Source organism: Ascaphus truei, chromosome 8 (assembly GCF_040206685.1).
Source record: "Ascaphus truei isolate aAscTru1 chromosome 8, aAscTru1.hap1, whole genome shotgun sequence".
Classification (NCBI taxonomy): domain Eukaryota; kingdom Metazoa; phylum Chordata; class Amphibia; order Anura; family Ascaphidae; genus Ascaphus; species Ascaphus truei.
In genome coordinates this window covers 755,662-767,045 of record NC_134490.1, presented here as the reverse complement: position 1 = coordinate 767,045, position 11,384 = coordinate 755,662, and the positions used below count along the sequence as shown (strand labels likewise).

The 11,384-nt window shown below is 55.1% G+C and overlaps 1 protein-coding gene across 1 annotated transcript in view; it reads left to right on the top strand.

The window, feature by feature from the left end:
* Positions 1–3,604: 3,604 nt before the first annotated feature.
* ERCC6 (ERCC excision repair 6, chromatin remodeling factor) overlaps positions 3,605–11,384 on the top strand; it is a gene marked incomplete at its 5' end in the record, with an annotated part of 118,697 nt that continues 110,917 nt past the window's right edge. The window contains 5 exon segments of the mRNA XM_075610267.1: positions 3,605–3,765; positions 4,898–4,946; positions 4,948–5,034; positions 6,939–7,109; positions 9,396–9,572. Of these exon segments, the coding sequence (XP_075466382.1) occupies positions 3,605–3,765; positions 4,898–4,946; positions 4,948–5,034; positions 6,939–7,109; positions 9,396–9,572 (645 nt within the window).

Sequence of the window (11,384 nt, the reverse complement as noted above, 5' to 3'; positions counted from 1 at the left end):
CTCCGCCAATCTCCCCCTCTCTCTCTCCGCCAATCTCCCCCCCCCTCTCTCTCTCTCTCCGCCAATCTCCCCCCCCTCTCTCTCTCTCCGCCAATCTCCCCCCTCCCTCTCTCCGCCAATCTCCCCCTCTTTCTCTCTCTCCGCCAATCTCCCCCTCTCTCTCTCCACCAATCTCCCCCTCTTTCTCTCTCTCTCCGCCAATCTCCCCCTCTCTCCCTCTCTCTCTCTCTCTCTCTCTCTCTCCGCCAATCTCCCCCTCTCTCTTTCCGCCAATCTCCCCCTCTTTCTCTCTCTCCGCCAATCTCCCCCTCTCTCTCTCCGCCAATCTCCCCCTCTCTCTCTCCGACAATCTCCCCCCTCTGTCTCTCCGACAATCTCCTCCTCTTTCTCTCGCTCTCTCTCCGCCAATCACCCCCCTCTCTCTCTCTCCGCCAATCTCCCCCTCTCTCCCCCTCTCTCTCTCTCTCCGCCAATCTCCCCCCCTCTCTCTCTCTCTCTCCGCCAATCTCCCTCTCTCTCCGCCAATCTCCCCCCCTCTCTCTCTCTCTCCGCCAATCTCCCCCCCTCTCTCTCTCTCTCTCGCCTCGCCCTCTCGCCTCACCCTCTCCTCCGATCTCTCCCTTCTCCTCGCCCTCTCCCCTCTCCTCGCCCTCTCCCCTCTCCTCCCCCTCTCTCTCTCTCCGCCAATCTCCCCCTCTCTCTCAATCTCTCCGCCAATCTCCCCCTCTCTCTCTCCGCCAATCTCCCCCTCTTTCTCTCTCTCTCCGCCAATCTCCCCCTCTCTCTCTCCGCCAATCTCCCCCTCTTTCTCTCTCTCTCCGCAAATCTCCCCCTCTCTCTCCGCCAATCTCCCCCCCCTCTCTCTCTCTCTCCGCCAATCTCCCTCTCTCTCCGCCAATCTCCCCCCCCCTCTCTCTCTCTCTCCGCCAATCTCCCCCCCCTCTCTCTCTCTCTCTCTCTCGCCTCGCCCTCTCGCCTCACCCTCTCGCCTCACCCTCTCCTCCGATCTCTCCCTTCTCCTCGCCCTCTCCACTCTCCTCCCCCTCTCTCTCTCTCTCTCTCTCCGCCAATCTCCCCCTCTCTCTCTCTCTCCGCCAATCTCCCCCTCTCTCTCTCTCTCTCTCTCTCTCTCTCTCTCCGCCAATCTCCCTCTCTCTCCGCCAATCTCCCCCTCTTTCTCTCTCTCCGACAATCTCCCCCCCCTCTCTTTCCGACAATCTCCCCCTCTCTCTCTCTCTCTCTCTCCGCCAATCTCCCTCTCTCCGCCAATCTCCCCCCCTCTCTCTCTCCGCCAATCTCCCCCCCCCCTCTCTCTCTCTCTCCGCCAATCTCCCTCTCTCTCTCTCTCTCTCTCTCTCCGCCAATCTCCCCCTCTCTCTCTCCGCCAATCTCCCCCCCCCCTCTCTCTCTCTCCGCCAATCTCCCTCTCTCTCTCTCCGCCAATCTCCCTCTCTCTCTGTCCGCCAATCTCCCCCCCTCTCTCCCCTCTCTCCCCCTCTCTCTCCCTCTCTCCGCCAATCTCCCCCTCTTTTTCCCTCTCTCCGCCAATCTCCCCCTCTCCCTCTCTCTCCGCCAATCTCCCCCTCTCTCTCCCTCTCTCTCCGCCAATCTCCCCCCTCTCTCCCTCTCCGCCAATCTCCCTCTCCGCCAATCTCCCTCTCTCTCTCTCCGCCAATCTCCCCCTCTCTCTCTCTCCGCCAATCTACCCCCCCTCTCTCTCTCCGCCAATCTCCCCCTCTCTCTCCCTCTCTCCGCCAATCTCCCCCTCTCTCCACCAATCTCTCTCCCTCTCTCCGCCAATCTCCCCCTCTCTCCCTCTCTCCCCCTCTCTCTCTCTCCGCCAATCTCCCCCTCTTTCTCTCCGCCAATCTCCCCCTCTCTCTCTCTCTGTCTCTCCGCCAATCTCCCTCTCTCTCTCTCCGCCAATCTCCCCCCCTCTCTCTCTCTCTGCCAATCTCCCCCTCTCTCTCTCTATCTGCCAATCTCACCCCCCTCTCTCTCTCTCTCTCCGCCAATCTCTCCCTCTCTCTCTCCGCCAATCTCCCCCTCTCTCTCCGCCAATCTCCCCCCCTCTCTCCCTCTCTCTCTTTCTCGCTCTCTCTCTCCGCCAATCTCTCTCCCTCTCGCCGCCAATCTCCCCCTCTCTCTCTCCCCCTCTCTCTCTCTCCGCCAATCTCCCCCTCTTTCTCTCCGCCAATCTCCCCCTCTCTCTCTCTCTGTCTCTCCGCCAATCTCCCTCTCTCTCTCTCCGCCAATCTCCCCCCCTCTCTCTCTCTCTGCCAATCTCCCCCTCTCTCTCTCTATCTGCCAATCTCCCCCCCTCTCTCTCTCTCTCCGCCAATCTCCCCCTCTCTCTCTCCGCCAATCTCCCCCTCTCTCTCCGCCAATCTCCCCCCTCTCTCCCTCTCTCTCTTTCTCTCTCCTCTCTCTCTCTCCGCCAATCTCCCTCTCTCTCCGCCAATCTCCCCCTCTTTATCTCTCTCCTCCGACAATCTCCCCCCCGTCTCCGAAAATATCCCCCTCTCTCTCTCTCCGCCAATCTCCCCCTCTCTCTCTCTCTGCCAATATCTCCCCCCCGCTCTCTTTCTCTCCGCCAATCTCCCTCTCTCTCTCTCTCTCCGCCAATCTCCCCCTCTCTCTCCCTCTCCGCCAATCTCCCCCTCTCTCTCCCTCTCTCCGCCAATCTCCCCCCCTCTCTCCCTCTCTCCGCCAATCTCCCCCCTCTCTCCCTCTCTCTCTCTCCGCCAATCTCACTCTCTCCGCCAATCTCCCCCCCTCTCTCTCTCTCCGCCAATCTCCCCCCCTCTCTCTCTCTCTCCGCCAATCTCCCCCCCCTCTCTCTCTCTCCGCCAATCTCCCCCTCTCTCTCCCTCTCTCCGCCAATCTCCCCCTCTCTCTCCCTCTCTCCGCCAATCTCCCCCTCTCTCTCCCTCTCTCCGCCAATCTCCCCCTCTCTCTCCCTCTCTCCCCCTCTCTCTCTCTCTGCCAATTTCCCCCTCTGTCTCTCCGCCAATCTCCCTCTCTCTCTCTCCGCCAATCTCACCCTCTCTCACTCTCTCTCTCTCTCTCTGCCAATCTCCCCCCCTCTCTCCGCCAATCCCCCCCTCTCTCTCCCTCTCTCTGCCAATCTCCCCCTCTGTCTCTCCGCCAATCTCCCCCTCTCTCTCTCCGCCAATCTCCGTCTCTCTCTCTCTCTCTCTCTCTCTCTCTCTCTCTCCGCCAATCTCCCCCTCTCTCCCTCCGCCAATCTCCCTCTCTCTCTCCGCCAATCTCCCCCTCTCTTTCTCCCCCAATCTCCCCCTCTCTCTCTCTCCCCCCCCCTCTCTCTCTTCCCCCCTCTCTCTCCCCCCTCTCTCTCCACCCCCTCTCTCCCCCCCCTCTCTCTCTCTCCCCCCCCTCTCTCTCTCTCCCCCCCTCTCTCTCTCTCCCCCCGTCTCTCTCTCTCTCCCCCTCTCTCTCCCCGCTGATCTCTCCCCCTCTCTCTCTTCCCCCCCTCTCTCTCTCCCCCCCCCTCTCTCTCTTTCCCCCCCGTCTCTCTCTCCCCCCCCCTCTCTCTCCCCCTCTCCCCCCCCTCTCCCCGCCTCCCTCTCCCCCTCTCCTTTACAGGTACCAGCAGACAGGTGTTCGCTGGCTGTGGGAGCTGCATTGCCAGCAGGCTGGGGGCATTCTGGGAGACGAGATGGGATTGGGTAAAACCATTGAGATAATTGCCTTTCTGGCAGGCCTGAGCTACAGCCGGATGAGGACGCGGGGCTCCGGTTACAGGCAAGTGCCGGCCCAGCAGACTGCCAGTCTGAGCCGCTCATGAATCTTTAATCCGCCTGATTACAGGGAGGGCCAGTCCTGCTGAATTATTCACCGCATGTCAGTTACATTGTTCCTTTAATTCATTTAGGGGGGGGGGGGGGGGGGGTTAGAGCCGGTGGCAGCGAGGGGGCTGCAGGGCACTGGAAATTAAAGAGGTAACACTCCTAATGAATTCTTGGCGTGTGTGTGTCTTCCCGCTGACGCTCTTGCGCAAGCGCCAGTCTGGCAGCGGGCGGGCAACGCCGGTCTTCCAGGACAGCCAACAGGTCCGGTTTTTCAAAATATCCCTGCACCAGCACACGTGGCTCAATCAGTGGCTCAGTCATGACTGCACCACCTGTGCTGAAGCAGGGATATCCTTAAAACCTGTTGGGGTTGGGGGCCCTGGGAGTTGCTCCCGCGCGTATGAATGCGTATAAACGCGTGCTGAAGCATAGCCCCCTCCCGCGCGTATAAACGCGTGCTGAAGCATAGCCCCCTCCCGCGCGTATAAGCGCGTGCTGAAGCATAGCCCCCTCCCGCGCGTATAAACGTGTGCTGAAGCATAGCCCCCTCCCGCGCGTATAAGCGCGTGCTGAAGCATAGCCCCCTCCCGCGCGTATGAGCGCGTGCTGAAGCATAGCCCCCTCCCGCGCGTATAAACGCGTGCTGAAGCATAGCCCCCTCCCGCGCGTATGAGCGCGTGCTGAAGCATAGCCTCCTGCGCGTATGAGCGCGTGCTGAAGCATAGCACTGTTTAGTGGGTCTGGCCTTGAATTCCTGTTCATTTTCTGCCAGTTCCCGGGGGGTCCTGAAACTGCCCCTTATCTGTGAGCAAGAGGGGACTCAGTGATAACATCACAGCCTTTGAAGTGGGTGAACATAGTCCCCATTGCCAGCGTCCACTCACGAGGACATTGGGCCCCATTTACTAAGCAGTGCTATTTCATGTCTGTTTCTGGCCCCCACAAGACGCCTCCTGGTCCTGTATATTTAGATTGCGAGCTCTGCGCGTCCGCTTTGCGCTCCCTGCAGCGCTTCAGGACGAGGCCTGGCAGGAGGGGGAAATGCCTGCTTGTTAACCCCCTGAGTGCTGGTCTGTCTCTGCCAGGTTCGAGGGGCTGGGTCCCAGTATCATCGTGTGCCCGGCCACCGTCATGCAACCAGTGGGTGACGGAGTTCCACGCCTGGTGGCCCCCGTTCCGCGTCGCCGTCCTCCACGACACCGGGACCCACGCCGGCCAAAAGGTGAGCGCGCCCGACTGCGTTATTCACCGTTCTGCAAACCGTGTCCCGCGGCCCCTGCGCAGGGAATGTAGTACTGAAAGGCAGCTCTAGCACACGCACCCTTGCCAGTTCTGCACAGTTGACGCGTTTTCTACGCTGGCATTAGCTGCTTCCCGCTGTGGGGGCGGCTCTAGTGATTGTTAATAGCAGGGGGCTGTGTGGGTTGTGCTGAGGGGGGGCGCCAGGGTTTGTTTGAAATAGAAAGACATACTCTGTATTGCTATACACTGCTACCCGTTAAATTCCAAGGCCCCCAGTCTGTCGCGGCGCAGGTCTCGGGCTGCTCCTTGTTTAATCGGTGCTGGAGGTGTAATTAAGCGCACGATGAGCCGCGCGTTACCGCGCTGACAGGCGGATTTATCTCTCTGCGAGCTGCCTGCGCTTCCCGGGGTCCCCGGAGCGCGCAGATCCTGCCGCGTCAGGGTAATTACAGGCACAGGCCAATTAATCTAACCTGAAGTGAGACGGACGGCCCGGGCTCCGGGAGGCGTCACGGGACGCCTGCGGGGAGCGCTTCATTAAAGCCGGGGCGCGGGATTTTATTAGCGGTACTCACAATGATGCTGTGTTACGCGGGGCTCAGAAGAGGATGTCTGGTACGGGAGCTGTGCTGCGCAGTGTTCATATAGTGATGCCGGGTATAACGTTTTGCTTGCCACACAGAGGCGTCACCTAAGCCTACTTATTCCACTTCCCATATAATAATAACTTTATTTCCTATAGCGCATTTCCCCTAACGGGACACAAAGCGCGTTACAGCACAGCGCGCGGCACGCAACACGTAGGTAGGAATGTTACACGCACAGTCCCTGCCCCGTGGAGCTTACAATCTATGTTTTTGGTGCCTGAGGCACAGGGAGATAAAGTGACTGCCCCAAGGTCACAAGGAGCTGACAGCGGGAACTGAACCCGGCTTCACACGCAGTGTCTTTAGGCTAGGTCCCCGCGGCAGCCGCGTGCGCGCCTCTCGGACGCCCCTTACCTGCTCGCTTCCAGGCCCACTGCGTACTGTGACGCGTCAGCCTGCAAGGGATCCTACTGGATTGTGTTCCCGACTGTGTGGGGGGGGAGGGGGCTGTGGGGGGGAGGGGGGTCTCGGGGGGAGGGGGTTGTGGGTGGGGGAGGGGGGGCACTGGGGGTGGGGGGGGGCTCGGGCTGTGGTGGGGGAGGGGCTGTGGCAGGTTGGTGAGGAAGGGGGCTGTGAGTGGGGGAGGGGGCAAGGAGGCTGTGGGTGGGGGTCGGGGCTGTGGGTGGGGGTCGGGGAGATGGGTGGGGTAAGGGGTTCTTTTCTGCTGGAACGTCTCTTTATCTATAAATAATGCTACAGGGTCACTGTACCCAGCAAAGGTGGTTATAAATAATGTTATAGGGTCCTTGTAGCTCAGGCTATAGGTTTATAGCCCAGACTATAGGGTCCCTGTGCTTGTAGCTCTGGCTTTAGGGTCCCTGTGCTTGTAGCTCTTGCTATAGGGTCTCTGTGCTTGTAGCTCTGGCTATAGGGTCCCTGTGCTTGTAGCTCTTGCTATAGGGTCTCTGTGCTTGTAGCTCTGGCTATAGGGTCCCTGTGCTTGTAGCTCTGGCTATAGGGTCCCTGTGCTTGTAGCTCTGGCTATAGGGTCCCTGTGCTTGTAGCTCTGGCTATAGGGTCCCTGTGCTTGTAGCTCTGGCTATAGGGTCCCTGTGCTTGTAGCTTTGACTATAGGATCCCTGTGCTTGTAGCTCTGACTATAGGGTCCCTGTGCTTGTAGCTCTGGCTATAGGGTCCCTGTGCTTGTAGCTCTGGCTATAGGGTCCCTGTGCTTGTAGCTCTGGCTATAGGGTGAATGCGTTGACGCGGGTTGCTGACCTCTGACCTTGTGGCGCAGGTGAAACTGATTAGAGAGCTGGGCACCGGCCGTGGGGTCCTGATCACCTCGTACTCCTACGTCCGCCTGATGCAGGAGGAGCTGCAGAGGCACTTCTGGCATTACATCATCCTGGACGAGGGGCACAAGATCCGCAACCCCAATGCAGGAGTAACGATGGCGTGCAAACAGGTGGGTGGGCGAGAGATAGCGGTGTGTGTTATACCAAGAGCGAGCAGAGATAGCGGTGTGTGTGTGTGTTATACCAACAGTGAGCAGAGATGGCTGTGTGTGTTATACAGAGGAGCTAACAGATGGCTGTGTGTGTTATACAGAGAAGCGAGCTGAGATGGCTGTGTGTGTATACAGAGGAGCTAACAGAGATGGCTGTGTGTGTCATACAGAGAAGCGAGCTGAGATGGCTGTGTGTGTTATACAGAGGAGCTAACAGAGATTGCTGTGTGTGTGCTATACAGAGGAGCTAACAGAGATGGCTGTGTGTGTTATACAGAGAAGCGAGCTGAGATGGCTGTGTGTGTTATACAGAGAAGCGAGCTGAGATGGCTGTGTGTGTTATACAGAGGAGCTAACAGAGATTGCTGTGTGTGTGTTATACAGAGGAGCTAACAGAGATGGCTGTGTGTGTTATACAGAGAAGCGAGCTGAGATGGCTGTGTGTGTTATACAGAGAAGCGAGCTGAGATGGCTGTGTGTGTTATACAGAGAAGCGAGCTGAGATGGCTGTGTGTGTTATACAGAGAAGCGAGCAGAGATGGCTGTGTGTGTTATACCAAGAGTGAGCAGAGATAGCGGTGTGTGTGTTATACCAAGAGTGAGCAGAGAGTGGTGTGTGTTATACCAAGAGCGAGCAGAGATAGCGGTGTGTGTTATACCAAGAGTGAGCAGAGATAGCGGTGTGTGTGTTATACCAAGAGCGAGCAGAGATAGCGGTGTGTGTATGTGTTATACCAAGAGCGAGCAGAGATAGCTGTGTGTGTGTTATACCAAGAGCGAGCAGAGATAGCGGTGTGTGTGTTATTCCAAGAGCGAGCAGAGATAGCGGTGTGTGTGTGTGTTATACCAAGAGTGAGCAGAGATAGCTGTGTGTGTGTGTTATACCAAGAGCAAGCAGAGATAGCGGTGTGTGTGTTATACCAAGAGCGAGCAGAGAGCGGTGTGTGTGTTATACCAAGAGCGAGCAGAGATAGCGGTGTGTGTATTTGTTATACCAAGAGCGAGCAGAGATAGCGGTGTGTGTGTTATACCAAGTGCGAGCAGAGAGCGGTGTGTGTGTGTTATACCAAGAGCGAGCAGAGATAGCGGTGTGTGTGTGTGTGTGTTATACCAAGAGCGAGCAGAGATAGCGGTGTGTGTGTTATACCAAGAGCAAGCAGAGATAGCGGTGTGTGTGTTATACCAAGAGCGAGCAGAGATAGCTGTGTGTGTGTGTGTTATACCAAGAGCAAGCAGAGATAGCGGTGTGTGTGTTATACCAAGAGCGAGCAGAGAGCGGTGTGTGTGTTATACCAAGAGCGAGCAGAGATAGCGGTGTGTGTGTATGTGTTATACCAAGAGCGAGCAGAGATAGCGGTGTGTGTGTTATACCAAGAGCGAGCAGAGAGCGGTGTGTGTGTGTTATACCAAGAGCGAGCAGAGATAGCGGTGTGTGTGTTATACCAAGAGCAAGCAGAGATAGCGGTGTGTGTGTTATACCAAGAGTGAGCAGAGAGCGGTGTGTGTGTTATACCAAGAGCGAGCAGAGATAGCGGTGTGTGTGTTATACCAAGAGCGAGCAGAGATAGCGGTGTGTGTATGTGTTATACCAACAGTGAGCAGAGATGGCTGTGTGTTATACAGAGGAGCTAACAGATGGCTGTGTGTGTCATACAGAGAAGCGAGCTGAGATGGCTGTGTGTGTTATACAGAGGAGCTAACAGAGATGGCTGTGTGTGTCATACAGAGAAGCGAGCTGAGATGGCTGTGTGTGTTATACAGAGGAGCTAACAGAGATTGCTGTGTGTGTGCTATACAGAGGAGCTAACAGAGATGGCTGTGTGTGTTATACAGAGAAGCGAGCTGAGATGGCTGTGTGTGTTATACAGAGAAGCGAGCTGAGATGGCTGTGTGTGTTATACAGAGGAGCTAACAGAGATTGCTGTGTGTGTGTTATACAGAGGAGCTAACAGAGATGGCTGTGTGTGTTATACAGAGAAGCGAGCTGAGATGGCTGTGTGTGTTATACAGAGAAGCGAGCTGAGATGGCTGTGTGTGTTATACAGAGAAGCGAGCTGAGATGGCTGTGTGTGTTATACAGAGAAGCGAGCTGAGATGGCTGTGTGTGTTATACAGAGAAGCGAGCTGAGATGGCTGTGTGTGTTATACAGAGAAGCGAGCTGAGATGGCTGTGTGTGTGTGTTATACAGAGAGAGCGATGCATTGTGCAGGTGCTTCCTATCTTGTCCCCCTCTCTCCCGCCAGTTCCGCACCCCTCACCGCATTATCCTGTCGGGGTCCCCCATGCAGAATAACCTGCGGGAGCTGTGGTCCCTGTTTGACTTTGTGTTCCCGGGGAAGCTTGGCACTCTGCCCGTCTTCATGGAGCAATTCTCTGTGCCCATCACCATGGGCGGGTACTCCAACGCATCACCAGTGCAGGTACACGCCCACTGCGACCAGTACGCGCCCTCCACCAGCATTGTGGGTAGTGATGCACCTGGGTACTGCAGCTCAGCTTTGTGTATATAACAGATCAGAATAAGCGTGTACGTGTGCCCGTGTGTGTGCGCGCGTAGATCAGAAGAAGTGCGCGCGTAGATCAGAAGAAGTGTGCGCACACGCATCTGTGTAGATCAGAAGAAGCGCGTTTGTATAGATCAGAAGAAGTGTGCGCGTGTGTGTATGGATCAGAATAAGTGTGTACGCGCGAATGCGTGTGTGTATAGATCAGAATAAGTGTGTGCGCATGCGTGTGTATAGATCAGAATAAGTGTGCGCGCGCGCATGCGTGTGTTTATAGATCAGAATAAGTGTGTGCGCTTGCGTGTGTGTAGATCAGAATAAGTGTGCGCGCGCGCATGCGTGTGTATAGATCAGAATAAGTGTGCGCATACGCATCTGTGTAGATCAGAATAAGCGCGTTTGTATAGATCAGAATACGTGTGCGAGTGTATAGATCAGAATAAGTGTGTGCGCATGCGTGTGTGTGTGTATAGATCAGAATAAGTGTGCGCGCATGCGTGTGTGTATAGATCAGAATAAGTGCGTTCGTGGGTATAGATCAGAATAAGTGTGCGTGTGTGTATAGATCAGAATAAGTGTGCGTGTGTGTATAGATCAGAATAAGTGTGCGTGTGTGTATAGATCAGAATAAGTGTGCGTGCGTGTGTATAGATAAGAATAAGTGTGTGTTTATAAATCAGAATAAGTGTGCGCGTGTGTGTATAGATCAGATTAAATGTGTGCGCGCATGCGTGTGTGTATAGATCAGAATAAGTGTGTGCGCGCGAATGCATGTGTGTATAGATCAGAATAAGTGTGTGCGTGTGTGTATAGATCAGAATAAGTGTGCGCGTGCGTGTGTATAGATCAGAATACGTGTTTGTATAGATCAGAATAAGTGTGTGCGTGTGTATAGACCAGAATAAGTGTGCGTGCGTGTGTATAGATCAGAATAAGTGTGCGCGCGCGTGTGTATAGATCAGAATAAGTGTGCGCGCGTGTGTGTATAGATCAGAATAAGTGTGTGCGTTGGTATAGATCAGAATAAGTGCGTGTGTGTATAGATCAGAATAAGTGTGCGTGTGTGTATAGATCAGAATAAGTGCGTGTGTGTGTATAGATCAGAATAAGTGTGCGTGTGTGTATAGATCAGAATAAGTGTGCGTGTGTGTATAGATCAGAATAAGTGTGCATGTGTGTATAGATCAGAATAAGTGTGCGTGCGTGTGTATAGACCAGAATAAGTGTGCGTGCGTGTGTATAGATCAGAATAAGTGTGTGTATAGATCAGAATAAGTGTGCGCGCGCGTGTGTGTATAGATCAGAATAAGTGTGCGTGTGTGTATAGATCAGAATAAGTGTGCGTGTGTGTATAGATCAGAATAAGTGTGCGTGCGTGCGTGTGTATAGATCAGAATAAGTGTGTGTTTATAAATCAGAATAAGTGTGCGCGTGTGTGTATAGAGCAGAATAAATGTGTGCGCGCATGCGTGTGTGTATAGATCAGAATAAGTGTGTGCGCGCATGCGTGTGTGTATAGATCAGATTAAATGTGTGCGCGCATGCGTGTGTGTATAGATCAGAATAAGTGTGTGCGTGTGTATAGATCAGAATAAGTGTGCGTGTGTATAGATCAGAATACGTGTTTGTATAGATCAGAATAAGTGTGCGTGTGTATAGACCAGAATAAGTGTGCGCGCGAATGCGTGTGTGTATAGATCAGATTACGTGTTTGTATAGATCAGAATA